This window comes from Trachypithecus francoisi, unplaced genomic scaffold, assembly GCF_009764315.1.
Source record: "Trachypithecus francoisi isolate TF-2019V2 unplaced genomic scaffold, Tfra_2.0 Lachesis_group5, whole genome shotgun sequence".
NCBI classification, from domain to species: domain Eukaryota; kingdom Metazoa; phylum Chordata; class Mammalia; order Primates; family Cercopithecidae; genus Trachypithecus; species Trachypithecus francoisi.
The window spans coordinates 333,252-350,416 of NW_022681470.1; the positions used below are offsets into that span (position 1 = coordinate 333,252).

At 40.4% G+C, this 17,165-nt stretch overlaps 1 protein-coding gene and 1 long non-coding RNA gene across 2 annotated transcripts in view; one reads left to right on the plus strand and one right to left on the minus strand.

The window, feature by feature from the left end:
• The first annotated feature begins 1,180 nt into the window (after positions 1 to 1,180).
• LOC117075181 (olfactory receptor 2T5) lies at positions 1,181 to 3,718 on the plus strand. Its single transcript, XM_033197338.1, has one exon. The coding sequence runs from the start codon at positions 1,200 to 1,202 to the stop codon at positions 2,145 to 2,147; it is 948 nt and encodes a 315-aa protein (XP_033053229.1). The 5' UTR covers positions 1,181 to 1,199; the 3' UTR covers positions 2,148 to 3,718.
• Positions 3,719 to 10,978: 7,260 nt separating this feature from the next.
• LOC117074963 overlaps positions 10,979 to 17,165 on the minus strand; it is a 31,320-nt gene continuing 25,133 nt past the window's right edge. The window contains exon 3 of the long non-coding RNA XR_004433793.1: positions 10,979 to 11,138. This is a non-coding gene — a long non-coding RNA (uncharacterized LOC117074963). The remainder of the gene's footprint in view (positions 11,139 to 17,165) is intronic.

Below are 17,165 nucleotides of genomic sequence, written 5' to 3' on the forward strand. Positions count from 1 at the left end.
AAGGAGATGAGGTTGGAGGACCACATACTAGACAGGAAGGACATGGGATTCTCCAAAAAGCTCTGCATAACCAGGGTTAAAATAAGAAATGTAGAACATAGTTATATATTCACCTGTGTGTGTTTACATAAATATATGTTTATAAAACCAGAACATTTACACATAAACACACAAATATAAAATCCAAAGTTGTTTTTTTCAAGGGGATCATGCTTTATTTTGCAGACCTTCTGCCATTTTTATTTTGAAAATCAACTTCTTAAATGTATGAACAGGTACTGCATCTGGAGAATGGAAGTTAATGCATCTTATGTAATAATAATAGTAGCAACCATCTTAGGTAGGTTGTGCAGAATAGTATAGATATTAACTCTTTAAGAGTATATGTGTTTATTTATCGGAAACTGTACCATTCTAAGCACTTTCATTACATTTCCTCACTTTCCCCTCATCACACCTGAGCTCAAACATGATTTTTATCCTTTTTGATGTAGACTGGAGAAAGGAATGGCAGAGAAAAAGATGGACCTATGGCTGGAGTCTGTGTATGTGCTCCTTACTCATGTCCCTCAATGTCTAAAGGGTCAGTTGTGTGTGAGGATCCTTCCCTGCTCACGAGAATGTGAGGCTCGCTCCACGCAATCATAGAACCTCACAGCATGGCCCGATCCTGTGGGGGAGGAGTTTCAAACATCTGGTATAACTTCATAACTTCTTTTCCAAGTTACGCTTTAGTTACTTGCTACTTCTTTCTTATATGAAATATACCTCTGAGTATTTTGAAGATGCTTATTTTCGTAAACCAGAGATGTTAATTCAGCCCTCCCTGACAAAAACTCTAGAAAAAACGAGTTTGAGTTATCTTTTTCAATGAGTCACATTTGTGTTAGCAGAGGAGGGTGGTTCTGCAAATTTCCAGTACTTGTTGATAAATGACGCTATCGGGAAAGTTTATGAATTTGAACCGTGACAACCTTACTATCAGTTACCAATTCTTTTGGCCTATAGTTGTGAATTCTTAGTTTGTTTTGTAAATTTGTTGTATTATGTCATTTATATACTCAACTCCCCAGACCCGCGGGACTTACTCAGGTTAGCACAATCAGCATACACGAACGTGAGTACTCACTAAACACTTGTTACAAAGGGATGCGTTACACTAACTCCAAAACTCTCCTTGGTGGCCTGGGTGAAACCTCATGGCCAACACCACCTGGACGGCCAACCACACTGGATGGTCGGATTTCATCCTGATGGGACTCTTCAGACGATCCAAACATCCAGCTCTACTGTGTGTGGTCATTTTTGTGGTTTTCCTGATGGCATTGTCTGGAAATGCTGTCCTGATCCTTCTGATACACTCTGACGCCCACCTCCACACCCCCATGTACTTTTTCATCAGTCAGTTGTCTCTCATGGACATGGTGTACATTTCTGTCACTGTGCCCAGGATGCTCCTGGACCAGGTCATGGGTGTGAATAAGATCTCAGCCCCTGAGTGTGGGATGCAGATGTTCCTCTATCTGACACTAGGAGGTTCGGAATTTTTCCTTCTAGCCGCCATGGCCTGTGACGGCTACGTGGCCATCTGCCATCCTCTCCGTTACCCTGTCCTCATGACACATAGGGTGTGTCTCTTCCTGGCATCGGGCTGCTGGTTCCTGGGCTCAGTGGATGGCTTCATGCTCACTCCCATCACCATGACCTTCCCGTTCTGCAGATCCCGGGAGATTCCTCATTTCTTCTGTGAAGTCCCTGCTGTAACGGTCCTATCCTGCTCGGACACCTCCCTCTATGAGACCCTCATGTACCTATGCTGTGTCCTCATGCTCCTCATCCCTGTGACGGTCATTTCAAGCTCCTATTTACTCATCCTCCTCACCATCCACAGGATGAACCCAGCAGAGGGCCGGAAAAAGGCCTTTGCCACCTGCTCCTCCCACCTGACTGTGGTCATCCTCTTCTACGGGACTGCCATCTACACCTACATGCTCCCCAGCTCCTACCACACTCCTGAGAAGGACATGATGGTATCTGTCTTCTACACCATCCTCACTCCAGTGCTGAACCCTTTAATCTATAGTCTTAGGAATAAGGATGTCATGGGGGTTCTGAAGAAAAGGTTAACTGTGAGAATTGTCCTTTAGGAAATTATGAAGTAGGAAATTTGGATATAAAGATTTATTTTCCTTTTCTCTACCCATCAGGTACTTAGGATTTTATCCCCATGTTGTTCCTTAGACTCTCATACAATGATGTCTCATCTCATTTTCATCTCATGTTGAAGAATTCTTTCACTGTGTGGAAACTATTTTGCCGTCCTCGTCCACCCAAAATTCTTATACGATTGTGTTGTACTAATATTTTTGGAAGTTGATAACTGCTCTTTAATTTTGTGAAAAAGTATTCAAGACCTTAGGAAATGCATAATAAAATATTTAGAGAAATAAAGGTCCTGAGGTGTTCAAATGATGAGAGGGAAGGAGGAAGAGAGGGGGGGGCAGTGAAACAGACTGAGCACAATGTTGCTGCCACAGGTGAGTCTAGGTGAAGGGTATGTAGGTAGTAATTGTACTTTTTTTAATGATAGTTTTCTGTAAATTCCAAATCATTTACAAATAATTAAATACCAGGGTTTTCTCCTTTTTGAAAATATTCTCTTTTCACTTGGTGGAATTGTGACATCTTAGAAATCATACTCATTTCATTGTGTCTAATAACTACTGAGAAAATCCAGTCACTGCCCCTTCTTTATTGAGGGCTACCTTTTTCTGCATGGCCTGATTCTGACAGCATCTAGTCGATATTGCCTCTCTGAAATCTTCAGTGCCATATGGTATACTGAGGATGTAAGATCACATAATGGACTGCAGAAAAAATATTACACCTGAGTGGGAGGAGTTTTAGGGAAGGTTACCTGCCCAGGGTGATTCCTGAGCTGAGATTTCAAACATGTAACTTGTTATGCAAACAAGGAGTGATGTCTTCAACATTCAATCCTTCATTTATTCAACAAATGTTTTGTGCTTTATTATAATTAAAAATAGCTAAATAAGATTAAATTTGGAAAACACATGGCTACTTTTTCCAAGGAATTGGAAAAATACATGTAGTTGTTTATGCAAACAATGTAATAAAATAGTTTTGATACTCAGGTGTGAAGTATACAGCTCATAAGGACACACTAATTCCATCTGTGACAGCTGAGTTCAAACAAGGAGCTGAGAGGAGACTCTGCGGCTCAGTGCTGAAGAGTGACTAGAAGTTACCCTCAGCTGAGTGTGTGATAGTGGAGCCAGGGAGACATGCTGAGAGACATGCTGCTGGGGAAAAGCACAGCATGGGCAAAGACAGAGGGCTGACTAAGCCAGAGAGAGCAATGCTCCAGGAGATCCTTCTTTCTCATTTCATTTTGGCCTCCTTTCTTGCCCTTGTGTGGCCCAGGGTTTTAAAAACAATAGTGAGATGATCAGATTTGTATTTTGGAAATGATATTTGTGTGGTAATCAATTGGAGATAAAATCAATTGGAGACCAAAAACACGGAGACCAGGTAAATGAGAATGGTGATCTAAATGACGTTGATCTAAGTGGAGTCCACTGTGCCTTTACACCAGGATAGGCTGATAGGAGGACATTTGAGGTGGGGCCTGCTGAACCTGTTACATAAAAGCACAGCTGTGGTAGCTGCACGCCTATAATTTCCTAATTGACTGTCCAACTTGTGAATCATCAGGTGATTTCAAAAGTACAGATTCCTCTTCTCTCACCACATCCAATTATTTTATGACTATAACAAAGATTCTGTAGTGTTTTGGAAAAAATACGAGAGAACTAGTTTTTAAAATTTATCCTGAACTCAGACAATATAAAAGGCATACTCTAACTTGGATGAGTTAAAGAACATGTGTCAACTCTCAATTTGCTGAATTATAGACACATTTGATGGTTATCTTTAAAACATATTTGTAACAGGAAATAAAATATAGCAAAATTTCTTAAAATGATTTTTGTAGAGTTTTATTGTGCTCAACATTAAGTTTAGCAGATTAAAATAACCTGCCATAATATCTTTGGTAAGTCTTGTAACTACGAAGCAAAAACCTGTAGTACATAGACAGAATATTTTAAAACAAGGAATCAATGCATACCACTAGAAAAAACATCACTTAGCCCCAAAAGAAGATAGGAAGGAAGGAAAAAAGACTCTGCAAAATAACTGGAAAACAACTAACAAAATTATTGTATTAAGTCCCTATGTATGAAAAATTATCTTGAATGTAAATGTATTAAATTGTCCAATCAAAAGACATACAGTGGCAGAATGAATAAAAAATGCTACCTTCAACAGATTATTTTAACCTGCGAGGACATATGTAGACTGAAGTGAAGTGGTCAAAAAGGATATCTCATGTAAGTCGTAACCAGAAAAGAGCAGGAGTAGCTATGCTTATATCAGATAAAATAGACAAGTCCAGAACTGTAGAGAGACGAAGAAGATCTTATATAATGACTAAAAAGCCAATTCAACAAAAAGTATATAATAATTGTGACTATATATGCTCTAAACATTAGATCACCTAAATATATAAAGTTAACTATTAATAGATCTAAGGGGAGAGATAGCAATAAAATAATACTAAGAAACTTCACCACACTTTCAGCAATGGAAAGATTATCCAGACAGGAAGTCAACAATGAAATAACAGCTAAGTTGCGCTCTAGGGCGATGGACCTAAAAAGTGTAAGCAAAACATTTTATTCAGTAGCTGCAGAATACACACTATACTCAATTGCACATGAAACATTTTCTAGGTTAGGTCACATGTTTAGTATGGAAAAGACTTAAGAAGATAAAAAATATCAAGCATCGTTTCTGATCACAGCAGTTTAAACTGTAAATGAAGAATTCTCCAAAAGTTTACAAATAAATGGTGACTAAATAATATGCTTCTAAACAATAGGTGTGTCAATGAAAACATTAAAAGGAAAAAGAAAAAGTTGCTTGAGGCAAATGAAAATGGAAAATTCAACATACCAAAACCTACAGGACACAGTGGAAACAGATCAAAGGGGAAGTTTATAGCGATGAAGGGCTACATCAATAAAGAAGAAAGACCTCAAATAAGAAAAGGTAATATTGTACCTTAATTAACTAGAAAAAAGCCCAAAATTAGTAGATAAATTAATAATCAAAGAAGAAACAAACAAATGATAAAAAAAAATGCAAAACATCAGATAAGTCTTTTGTGGAAAAAAAATTAAGGTTAAAGTAAGTCAGAAATTGTAAAAGGAAACATTAGAACTGAGGCCACAGAAATACAAAAGATTATGAAAGTATAATGAATAATTGCATGCCAAAAATTAGATAAACTGGAAGATATAAATTCATTGACACATAAAACCTATGAGGATTGAATTATAAATAGTAAATCTAAGCAAACCAATAATGAATAATGCAATGAAGTAGTAATAAAAGCCTCCCACCAAAAAGGAAAAAAGCAGCCCAGGACAATATGGACTCACCGCAAAATTCTATCAGAAATGGAAAGAACTAATACCAATTCTTCTCAAACGTGGGAATACTTCCAAATTCCTTTTACAAGGCCAGAATTACCCTAATGCCAAAGCCACAGAAGGACACGGGAACAAAAAAGGAACTGCAGGTCAATATCCTTTGGGAACATGAACGCAAAATTCCTCAAAAAAAGTTAGCAAACTGAATTTAAAAGAACATTTCAAAAAGCATTCACCATGATCAAATGGGATTCATCTCAGGGATGCAAGGGTGCTTCAACAGATGCAAAATAATAAACACCACACAGCACATTAACAGAATGAATGATACAATTGTGTGATGAAGTAGATGGGGAAAAGCATTTGACAAAATTCCAAAACTCTCAACAAATTAGGTATACAAGAAATGTATCTCCACATAATAAAGCCCACATGTGACAAACCCACAGCTGACACAATACTTAACAATGAAATGTTGAAAGCTTTTTCTCTAAGATTCAGCAAAAAACCAGAATGCTCACTCTTGCCACTTTTATGTAACATAGTACTGGAAGTCCCAGACAAAGCAATATATATGTAAGGAAAATAAAAACGTAAATAGGAAAGGAAAAAGTGACATGATTTCTGTTTGCTTATAAAGTAATATTACATATAAAAAACTAAAGACTTCAACAAAAACTTCCCTAATAAACAAATTCAGGAAAGTTTCAGGATATAAAATCAATGTACACAAATTAGAGTTTCTGTACTCTAACAGCAAACTGTATTTTTAAAGTCAAGAAAGACTCAGGAGTTATAGCAACAAGATAGATGAATAGAAGATCCTCTGGCATCATTCATCCACACCCACAAAAGCACAACTAGAAACTATTCAAAAACAAGAATAACATCCTGAATTCACATGAAATCAGGAAAGAAAAAGAAGCTGTGTCTGGTCTTAGCCAGAGCAATTAGGCAAAAGAAACAATAGCCTCTAAATTGGAAAGAAGGAAGTCAAATTTTCCCTGTTTACACATGACTTGGTCATGTATAAAAAAATACCAAAGACACCAGCAAAGACTGTTAGAATTGATAAATGAATTCAGTAAATTTGCAAGATACAAAATCAACATACAAAATTAGTAGCATTTATATATGCCAACAGTGAACAATCTGAAAGTGAAATAAGGCAATCCCATTTACAAAAGCTAAAGTAAATACAAAATAACTAGGAATACATTTAGCCAAGGAAGTGAAAGATCTCTACAAGAAAAACTATAGAACTCAAAGAAATTGAAGCAATCACAAACAAATGGAAAGATTCCCTGTGTTCGTGGATTAGAAGAACTGATATCATTAAAATGTCCATCTACCAAAAGAGAGCTACAGAATTAAAGCAATCACTATCCAAATACAAAAGATATTCTTCCCAGAAATAGAAAAAACAATCCTAAAGTTCATATGGAAGCAAAATAGACTCCAAATATCCAAAGCAATTCTGAGCAAAATGAATGAATCTATAGGCATCATACTATCCGATATACTACAAAGCTATTAAACACCGAAACAGGATGGTACTGGCATTAAAAAAAAAAAAAAAAAAAGTTCAGAGATTGAAGACAAAGCAATTGAATTAACCCAATCAGTGGGGGAACGGTGGCTCATGGCTGTAATCCCAGCACTTTGGGAGGACACCATGGGCAGATCACTTGAGGTCAGGAGTTCCAGACCAGCCTGGCCAACATGGTGAAACCCCATCTCTACTAAAAATACAAAAATTAACATGGCGTGAAGGCATGCATCTGTAGTCCCAGCTACTCGGGAGGCTGAGGCAGGAGAATCGCTTGAACCGGGGAGGCAGAGGTTGCAGTGAGATTGCGCCACTGCACTCCAGCCTGGACGACAGAGTGAGACTCAGTCTTAAAGGATTTTTTGTTGTTGTTGTTTCCTTGTACTTCGGGGTTTTTGTAGGTTAGTGACTTGCCTTCATTCCTAAGTACCATCTGAGTAATTAATAATATGGTTATAAAGAATATCAAATGTCAGAATTAAATATTTTCAAGCTTCCCTCAGCAGCTCAAAGTTAAAATTTTTCATCCTTCTATAATCTTGGGTGTTTGAAATGGGTGTTCTCCCACTGAAACATAGGCAAAATCTAATTTCTCATCTCTACCATATGGAATCTTGTTTAGTAATTATTTCTGAATTTATCCTGATGCCATGCATCATTGGTTTGTTATATCTAAAGAAGTACACAAATTTTTGCATTTTTCTCTGTGTCCTTGATTTCCAGAAGTTGATTGTGTTTTATTTCTCTGGAGATTTTTCCATCCATGTCTTGTTTTTAAAATTTTCTTTAAGTTGGTAATCACCTTTCTCTGGTGCTTCTTTGAGTAGTTTAATAATTGGCCTTATGAATCATTTATCTGGCAATTAAGGGGTATCTCCTTGGTTTGGATCCATTGCTGGTGAGCTAGTGTGATCTTTTGGGAGTGTCAGAAAACCTTGTTTTGTCACATTTTCAGAATTGTTTTCCTGGATTTTTCTCATTTGGGTAAACTATATGAGAGGGAAGATGTGGGGCTAAAGGGCTGCTGTTGAGATTCTTTTGTCCCGTGGGGTGCTCCCTTGATGTGGTATCTACCCCTTCTTCTAGGGATGGGGCTTCCTGAGAACCGAGTGCAGAGATTGTTGTTTCTCTTCCACATCTAACCACCCAGCAAAGCTACTGTGCTCTGGGCTGGTACTGGAGAGTGTCCACAAAGAGCCTTGTGGTGATCTGTCTTCAGGTCTCTCAGCCATGGATACTAGCACATGCTGTGGTGGAGGTAGCAGGGGAGTGAAGTGGACTCCGTGAGGGTCTTTGGCTGTGTTTTTTATAAGTGTGCTGGTTGGTCTCCAGCCAGCAGTTGATTCTTTCAAGAGTGCATCAGCTGCAGTAGTGTAGGGAAGACACAAGCTTGCCTTAGGGTTACCTGGGTAAATATGCGGATTTCTCAGGCAATGGGCCGGTCCTCAGAACTCCCATGAGATTATCTTTGGCTCCCAGGGTGGGTAGAGGAAGGCCATGAGGTGGGGGCAGTGTTACGCCTGTCTGAACTCAGACTGTCCTTAGGTGGGGCTTGCCTTGGCTGCTGTGTGGGACTGGGGTGTGGTCCTCAGACTGATGGAGTTATGTTTCCAGGGGATTATGACTGCCTCTGCTGTGTCATGCAGGTTACCAGGAAAGTGGGGGAAACCAGCAGTTACAGGCTTCACCCAGCTCCGACGTAGCACAAAAGGCCAGTCTCACCTCCACTTTGTGCCCCCAGTAGCACTGAGTTTATTTCCAGGCAGCTGGTGAGCAGGGCTGAGAACTTGCCCCAGTCTACAAGCCCCTCATTAAGAAAGCAAGCAGGGCTTTTAGGTTTCATGCCTCTCTGTCTGCCTCAGCTTCTGTGCTTGTGTCTGCACCCCTAGTTTCCCTCCCCAGGTTCTGTCCAGGAAACTTCACATTAGTCAAGATTATTACAAAGTTGTTCTGAAAGTTTCCTTCTCCTTGTGGTCTTTCCCCAATTTCACTGGCAGCCCTCCCAAGGACCCCTGCAAGACAAAGTCAGAGATGGCTTCCCTGGGGGCCAAGAGTGCCTACATAGCTCTTGTTGTTGCTTCCCTTACCTGCGTATTTTGCTTGGCTCTCTAAATTCATCTCAGCTCCACGTAAGATTAAATCCTTTTCCCACCATCTGGACCTTTAGGTTCCCCAGTGAGGATTATGTGTCTGAGGGTGGAGCATCCCCCTTTTACACTTTCACACATTTTGGCACTCAGTTTTTGGCACGGAGCCTGCAGTGGCAAGCCTCCTCCTTCAAAGGGTGTTTGGATTCTCTTGGCTTTCCTGGTATGTCCTATGGGAGTCCTTGGAGCAAAAGTACACAGTGTGAATCTCCACATGCTGCTCCGTGCATCCGAGTGGGAGCTGCAAGTCAGTCCTGCCTCCTATCTGCCGTCTTCCTCTTCTGGAGTCCACGAGAGGGACTATAAACAAACTATTTTGTTGGGACTAATAATCTGGTCCTGGCTTAGTGTGTAGTGAAGCTCACTCCAGGCCACTTCTCTCAAGCTGTGTTAATTTGTACCCTTCAGCAGTTTATGAGAGATTCATTTCCACAGGCCCCCAAATCTACAACTAGGGGATTTCGTATATCTAATCTGAGCAGGGACATGGGTTCTACACAGAGACAGTGCAGAGATGAGCTGTGCTGGAGGCCTCACCTGTAGGTAGGGTCTAGACTGGGAGACAGGCAGTGGCCGACAGAAAGTAAAGGACACAAAGTGATGTCCTTCTCCACTCACTTCAGCTTTTCTCCTTCAACATTATTTCAGATGCTTCATTCCTGGCTTAACTCTTCATTCAAGGTGAGATATGGGAACAGGATCATGGAGGCAGGTGGTCCCAGGTGTGTGGAGACTTAGGGGACGTGTACATAGCAAGAAAGAAGCCAGAATATGGGGGATAAGAAAGGAACAAGGTGTCTGTGGTGGTCATCCCATGGTTGAGATGACATGCGGACCCTGAGTCAGACTGCCTGGTTCAAATGCAGACTCTCTACTTGTTACCCATTTGATCTTGGCCTGTGGCTCTCTACTTCTTATCTGTTTCAGCTTGGACTTCTGGCTTTTCATACCTCACTTCCTCAGTCCTTCATATGAAATCCCCCTAAAGTAGGAACAAAGCTTTGGCCACTTGCTCCTCCATCTTTCAGTGGTCTTTACTTAGGAACTGTGTATTTAAATATACATGACACAGGGTTTCTCCCACACTCCTGAGCAGGAACAAGCTGTATCTGTATTTTACACTGTACTCACCCCCATGCTAAACCCCCTCATCTACCTCCTGAGAAATGAGGATATGGTGGGGCTCTTCAGAAAGCTCTGGGAACACATCAAGTCTCTAAACAGAACGTATAAATATCAATGTGGAAAACAACGGTAGAGGGCCAAGATGCAAAGACTCCAGGAGCATCTCATTTTCCAGCATGCAGAACGTTGCTCCATCTTACAAGAAAACCATTTGGTTCAATTTAATTTGAATTATTAGTTTTCTCATAAAAAGAGTAAGAGCCAGGCACAGTGGCTCAGGCCTATAATCCCATCACTTTGGGAGGCTGAGGAAGGCGGATCACTTGAGGTCAGGAGTTTGAAACCAGCTTGACCAGCAGAGTGAAATCCCTTCTCTACTAAAAATACAAAAATTAGCCAGGAACGGTGTGGTGGGCACCTGTAATCTCAGCACTGGGGAGGCTGGTGCAAGAGAATCGCTTGAGCCTGGGAGGCAGAGGTTGCAGTGAGCAGATAGCATGCCACTGCACTCCAGCCTGGGCGACAGAGCAACTCCATCTCAAAATGAATAAATAAACCAATACATAAATAAATAATAAAAAGCTTAAGAACTTTTTATTAAGTAGTTCTAACCATTGTTTCCAAATGGCTGAACCCAACTGTGTTTCTCCTTGAAGCTAGATGATAAGCATAGACAAAGTTCCAGTCTTCCCTCTTTATGCCTGCTTTAGCCATTTCTCAGTGTCCTTTGAAGCTCAGCTCTGTTCAGTGTTATTTGTGCTTCAGGTATTGCTAATCTCCACTGTTGTGAGTATCAGCTTCCTAGGAAAGACAAAAGTATGGTTTGTCAGGGGCAATACTAACACAGTAGATTTTCTTTTCTCTTCATTGCTCTGGAAATTCCAACATGTTGGCTCTATTCTCTTTTCCTGTCTTGGGTGGAAACTTTCCTGGTAATTCTCAGATAAGCAATGATTCAGCTCATATATAATACAAAAAGACTTTCTCTTCTCTAATAAACACAGCCAGCCTTGAGTAACAGTACATCATCTATGGGTGAGCAAGGAATGATAGGCTTCTCTCGACTTTGTAAGCTCATCCCAATCTCACTAGCTCTAGCTGCATACTCTTCCTTGAGTCAGTGCAGGTGGAACTCGGGGGATAGAGTGGAAGTAAGGAGCTAGAAAAGCCTTACCTATGTGCCACCAATACAGAGAAGCTTCCCTCTGAGTTTTGATGGTTTGATTATAATATGTCTTAGGGGTAGTTTTGTTTGGATTGAACTTGATTGGTTACTTTTCAACTCACTGTACATGGTTATTTACATCTTTTTCTAGGTTTGAAAACTTTTCTATTTCTTTATATAAGATTTCTACCCCTTTATCATTTTCTTCTCCCTTCTTCAATGACTCAAAAATTTGCTGTTTTGTTGCTGTCCCATAAATGTCATAAGTTTCCTTTATTATATTTCATTTTTTCCTCTTCTCTACTTTCATATAACCTGGATTTGAGTTCACAGATTCTTTAGATTGATCCATTCTGCTGTTGATGGTCTCAACTGCAGTTTACATTTTGTTCATTATATTTTTCAGCTTTAGAATTTGTTAGATTTTTTAAGTTATTTCAATATTTGCTAAGTTTATCATTCTGGTCACATTGTTTTCGTCATTTGTTTCAATGGTTTCTGTGTATTTTCTTGAAGTTTGCTGGGCTTCCCTAAAACTGTTATTTCAAATTCTTCATCAGGCAATTTATACATCTCCATGTGTTTGTTTGGTGTGTATGCTTTCTTGATTTTTCTTGCTTCTGTAGTCATGCATGCTTCCATAGTCATGCATCTAATAAGTACTTATTCCTGTCTTTGCAGATTTGTTTTGCCCTGAAACATTCTTTAGTAGTAAGCCTGTCTAGAGATTTTGAGCAGGTTGTCTGTTGTGGTCCCTAAGCTCTAGATTGCTGTGGTCAGTGCAGCTCTAGGTGGTGCCCTAAGCCTGGGACTGCCATGACTGGTGCTGTGCAATGCTGTAATCCCATGGCCACTGGAATTGGAGTGGGTCCCAGATGATATCCTGGGGCCACTGAGGCTGGTGTAGCATTGATGCATGTCTGAGGCCCATGTTCACTGAGGCCTGCCTGCCCGTGGATACTTCCCAGAGCATAAGGCCACTCTGGGTGGGTAGAAGTGATGATGACTGCACATTAATTCTGTTTTGCATGGGCAACAGGGTTCTACCTAGTGTTCTGTAGATTGGGAGGCTCAGAATTTGTGGACCGGCTGGAGTCCGTGGTTGTGGGGGCTGCAATAAACATACGTGTGCATGTGTCTTTATAGCAGCATGACTTACAACCATTTGGGTATATCCTCAGTAATGGGATGGCGGGGTCAAATGGTATTTCTCGTTCTAGATCCTAGAGGAATCGCCACACTGTTTTCCACAATGGTTGAACTAGTTTACAGTCCCACCAACGGTGTAAAAGTGTTCCTATTTCTCCACATCCTCTCCAGCACCTGTTGTTTCCTGGTTTTTTATTTTATTTTTTATTTTTTATTTTTTTAAGACGGAGTCTCGCTCTGTCACCCAGGCTGGAGTGCAGTGACCATATCTCAGCTCACTGCAAGCTCCGCCTCCTGGGTTTACACCATTCTCCCGCCTCAGCCTCCCAAGTAGCTGGGACTACAGGTGCCCGCCATCTTGCCTGGCTAGTTTTTTGTATTTTTTACTAGAGACAGGGTTTCACCATGTTAGCCAGAATGGTCTCGATCTCCTGACCTCATGATCCGCCAGTCTTGGCCTCCCAAAGTGCTGGGATTACAGGCTTGAGCCACCGTGCCTGGCCATTTCCTGATTTTTTAATGATTGCCATTCTAACTGGTGTGAGATGGTATCTCATTGTGGTTTTGATTTGCATTTCTCTGGCGAGTGTTGATGAGCATTTTTTCATGTGTCTGTTGGCTGAATGAATGTCTTCTTTTAAGAAGTGTCTGTTCATATCCTTTGCCCACTTTTGGATGGGGTTGTTTGTTTTTTTCTTGTAAATTTGTTTGAGTTCTTTATAGGTTCTGGATATCAGGCCTTTGTCAGATGAGTAGATTGCAAAAAATTTTCTCCCATTCTGTAGGTTGCCTGTTCACTCTGATGGTAGTTTCTTTTGCTGTGCAGAAGCTCTTCAGTTTAATTAGATCCCATTTGTCAATTTTGTCTTTTGTTGCCATTGCTTTTGGAGTTAGACATGAAGTCCTTCCCCATCCCTCTGTCCTGAATGGTATTACCTAGGTTTTCTTTTAGGGTTTTTATGGTTTTAGGTCTAACATTTAAGTCTCTAATCCATCTTGAATTAATTTTCGTATAAGGAGTAAGGAAAGGATCCAGTTTCAGCTTTCTACTTATGGCTAGCCAATTTTCCCAGCACCGTTTATTAAATAGGGAATCCTTTCCCCATTTCTTGTTTTTCCCAGGTTTGTCAAAGATCAGATGGCTGTAGATGTGTGGTGTTATTTCTGAGTGCTCTGTTCTGTTCCATTGGTCTATATCTCTGTTTTGGTACCAGTACCATGCTGTTTTAGTTACTGTAGCCTTGTAGTATAGTTTGAAGTCAGGTAGCATGATGCCTCCAGCTTTGTTCTTTTGACCTGGGATTGTCTTGGCAATGAGCGGTCTTCTTTGGTTCCATATGAACTTTAAAGCAGTTTTTTCCAATTCTGTGAAGAAAGTCATTGGTAGCTTAATGAGGTTGGCATTGAATCTATAAATTACCTTGGGCAGTATGGCCATTTTCACCATATTGATTCTTCCTATCCATGAGCATGGTATGTTCTTCCATTTGTTTGTGTCCTCTTTGATTTCACTGAGTAGTGGTTTGTAGTTCTCCTTGAAGAGGTCCTTTATATCCCTTGTAAGTTGGATTCCTAGGTATTTTATTCTCTTTGAAGCTATTGTGAATGGGAATTAATTCATGATTTGGCTGTCTGTTTGTCTGTTACTGGTGTATAAGAATGCTTGTGACTTTTGCACATTGATTTTGTATCCTGAGACTTTGTTGAAGTTGCTTATCAGCTTCAGGAGATTTTGGGCTGAGATAATGGGGTTTTCTAAATATACAATAATGTCATCTACAAACAGGGACAATTTGACGACTTCTTTTCCTAACTGAATACCCTTTATTTCTTTCTCTTGCCTGATTGCCCTAGCCAGAACTTCCAACACTATGTTGAATAGGAATGGTCAGAGAGGGCATCTCTGTCTTGTGCCAGTTTTCAAAGGGAATGCTTCCAGTTTTTGCCCATTCAGTATGATATTGGCTGTGGGTTTGTCATAAATAGCTGTTATTATTGTGAGATATGTTCCATCAATACCGAATTTATTGAGAGTTTTTAGCATGAAGGGCTGTTGAATTTTGTCAAAGACCTTTTCTGCATCTATTGAGATGATCATGTGGTTTTTGTCTTTGCATCTGTTTATATGCTGGATTACCTTTATTGATTTGCATATGTTGAACCAGCCTTGCATCCCAGGGATGAAGCCCACTTGATCATGGTGGATAAGCTTTTTGATGTGCTGCTGGCTCCGGTTTGCCAGTATTTTATTGAGGATTTTTGCAACGATATTCATCAGGGATATTGGTCTAAAATTCTCTTTTTTTGTTGTATCTCTGTCAGGCCTTGGTATCAGGATGATGTTGGCCTTGTAAAATGAGTTAGGGAGGATTCTTTTTCTGTTGATTGGAATAGTTTCAGAAGGAATGGTACCAACTCCTCCTTGTACCTCTGGTAGAATTAGGCTGTGAATCTGTCTGGTCCTGGACTTCTTTTGGTTGGTAGGCTATTAATTATTGCCTTAATTTCAGAGCCTGCTATTGGTCTATTCATGGATTCAACTTCTTCCTGGTTTAGTCTTGGGAGAGTGTAAGTGTCCAGGAAATTATCCATTTCTTCTAGACTTTGTAGTTGATTTGCATAGAGGTGTTTATAGTATTCTCTGATGGTAGTTTGTATTTTTGTGGGGTCGGTGGTGATATCCCCTTTATCATTTTTTATTGCATCTATTTGATTCTTCTCTCTCTCTTCTTTATTAGTCTTGCTAGTGGTCTATCAATTTTGTTGATCTTTTCAAAAAACCAGCTCCTGGATTCATTGATTTTTTGGAGGGTTTTTGGTGTCTCTGTCTCCTTCAGTTCTGCTCTGATCTTAGTTATTTGTTGCCTTCTGCTAGCTTTTGAATGTGTTTGCTCTTGCTTCTCTAGTTCTTTTCATTGTGATGTTAAGGTGTCAATTTTAGATCTTTCCTGCTTTCTCTTGTGGGCATTTAGTGCTATAAATTTCCGTCTACACACTGCTTTAAAAGTGTCCAAGGGATTCTGGTATGTTGTATCTTTGTTCTCATTGGTTTCAAAGAACATCTTTATTTCTGCCTTCATTTTGTTATGTACCCAGTAGTCATTTAGGGGCAGGTTGTTCAGTTTCCATGTAGTTGAGCGGTTTTGATTGAGTTTCTTAGTCCTGAGTTCTAGTTTGATTGCACTGTGGTCTGAGAGACAGTTTGTTAACACTTCTGTTCTTGTACATTTGCTGAGGAGTGCTTTACTTTCAACTATGTGGTAAATTTTGGAATAAGTGCTATGTGGTGCTGAGAAGAATGTATATTTTGTTGATTTGGGGTGGAGAGTTCTGTAGATGTCTATTAGGTCTGCTTGGTGCAGAGTTGAGTTTAATTCCTGGATATCTTGTTAACTTTCTGTCTCATTGATCTGTCTAATGTTGACAGTGGGGTGTTAAAGTCTCCCATTATTATTGTATGGGAGTCTAAATCTATAAGGACTTGCTTTTTGAATCTGGGTGCTCCTGTATTGGGTGCATAAATATTTAGGATAGTTAGCTCTTCCTGATGAACTGATCCATTTACCCTTATGTAATGAATGGCCTTCTTTGTCTCTTTTGATCTTTGATGGTTTAAAGTCTGTTTTATCAGAGACTAGGATTGCAACACCTGCCTTTTTTTGTTTTCCATTTGCTTGGTAGATCTTCCTCCATCCCTTTTTTTAGAGCTTTTGTGTGTCTCTGCATGTGGGATGGGTCTTCTGAATACAGCAAACTGATGGGTCTTGACTCTTTATCCAATTTGCTGGTTATATAATTCCTCCTTTAGCTCAGAGAAGTTTGATGGACTGAAGCCTTCTTCTGTCACTTGTCAAAATCATTCTCTATCCAGCTTTGTTCTGTTGCTGGCAATGAGCTGTGTTCCTTTGGAGGGAGAGATGCGCTCTGATTTTTTGAATTTCCAGCTTTTCTTCACTGCTTTTTCCCCATCTTTGTGGTTTTATCTGCTTTTGGTCTTTGATGATGGTGACGTACTGATGGGGTTTTGGTGTGGGTGTCCTTTCTGGTTGTTAGTTTTCCTTCTAAGAGTCAGAACCCTCAGCTGTAGGTCTGTTGGCATTTGCTTGCGGTCCACTCCAGACCCTGTTTGCCAGGGTATCAGCAGTGGAGGCTGCAGAAGATAGAATATTGCTGAACAGCAAGTGTTGCTGTCTGATTCTTGCTCTGGAAGCTTTGTTTCAGGGGTGTACCCTGACTTGTGAGGTGTCGATCTGCACTTGGTGGGGGATGTCTCCCACTTAGGCTACTCAGGGGTCAGGGACCCACTTGAGCAGACTGTCTTCTGTTCTCAGATCTCAACCTCTGTGCTGGGAGATCCACTGCTCTCTTCAAAGCTGTCAGACAGGGGCATTTACCTCTGCCAAGGTTTCTGCTGCTTTCTGTTCAGCTGTGCCCTGTCCCCAGAGGAGGAGTCTACAGAGGCAAGCTGGCCTCCTTGAGCTGTGGTGGGCTTCACCCAAACGAGCTTCCCAGGG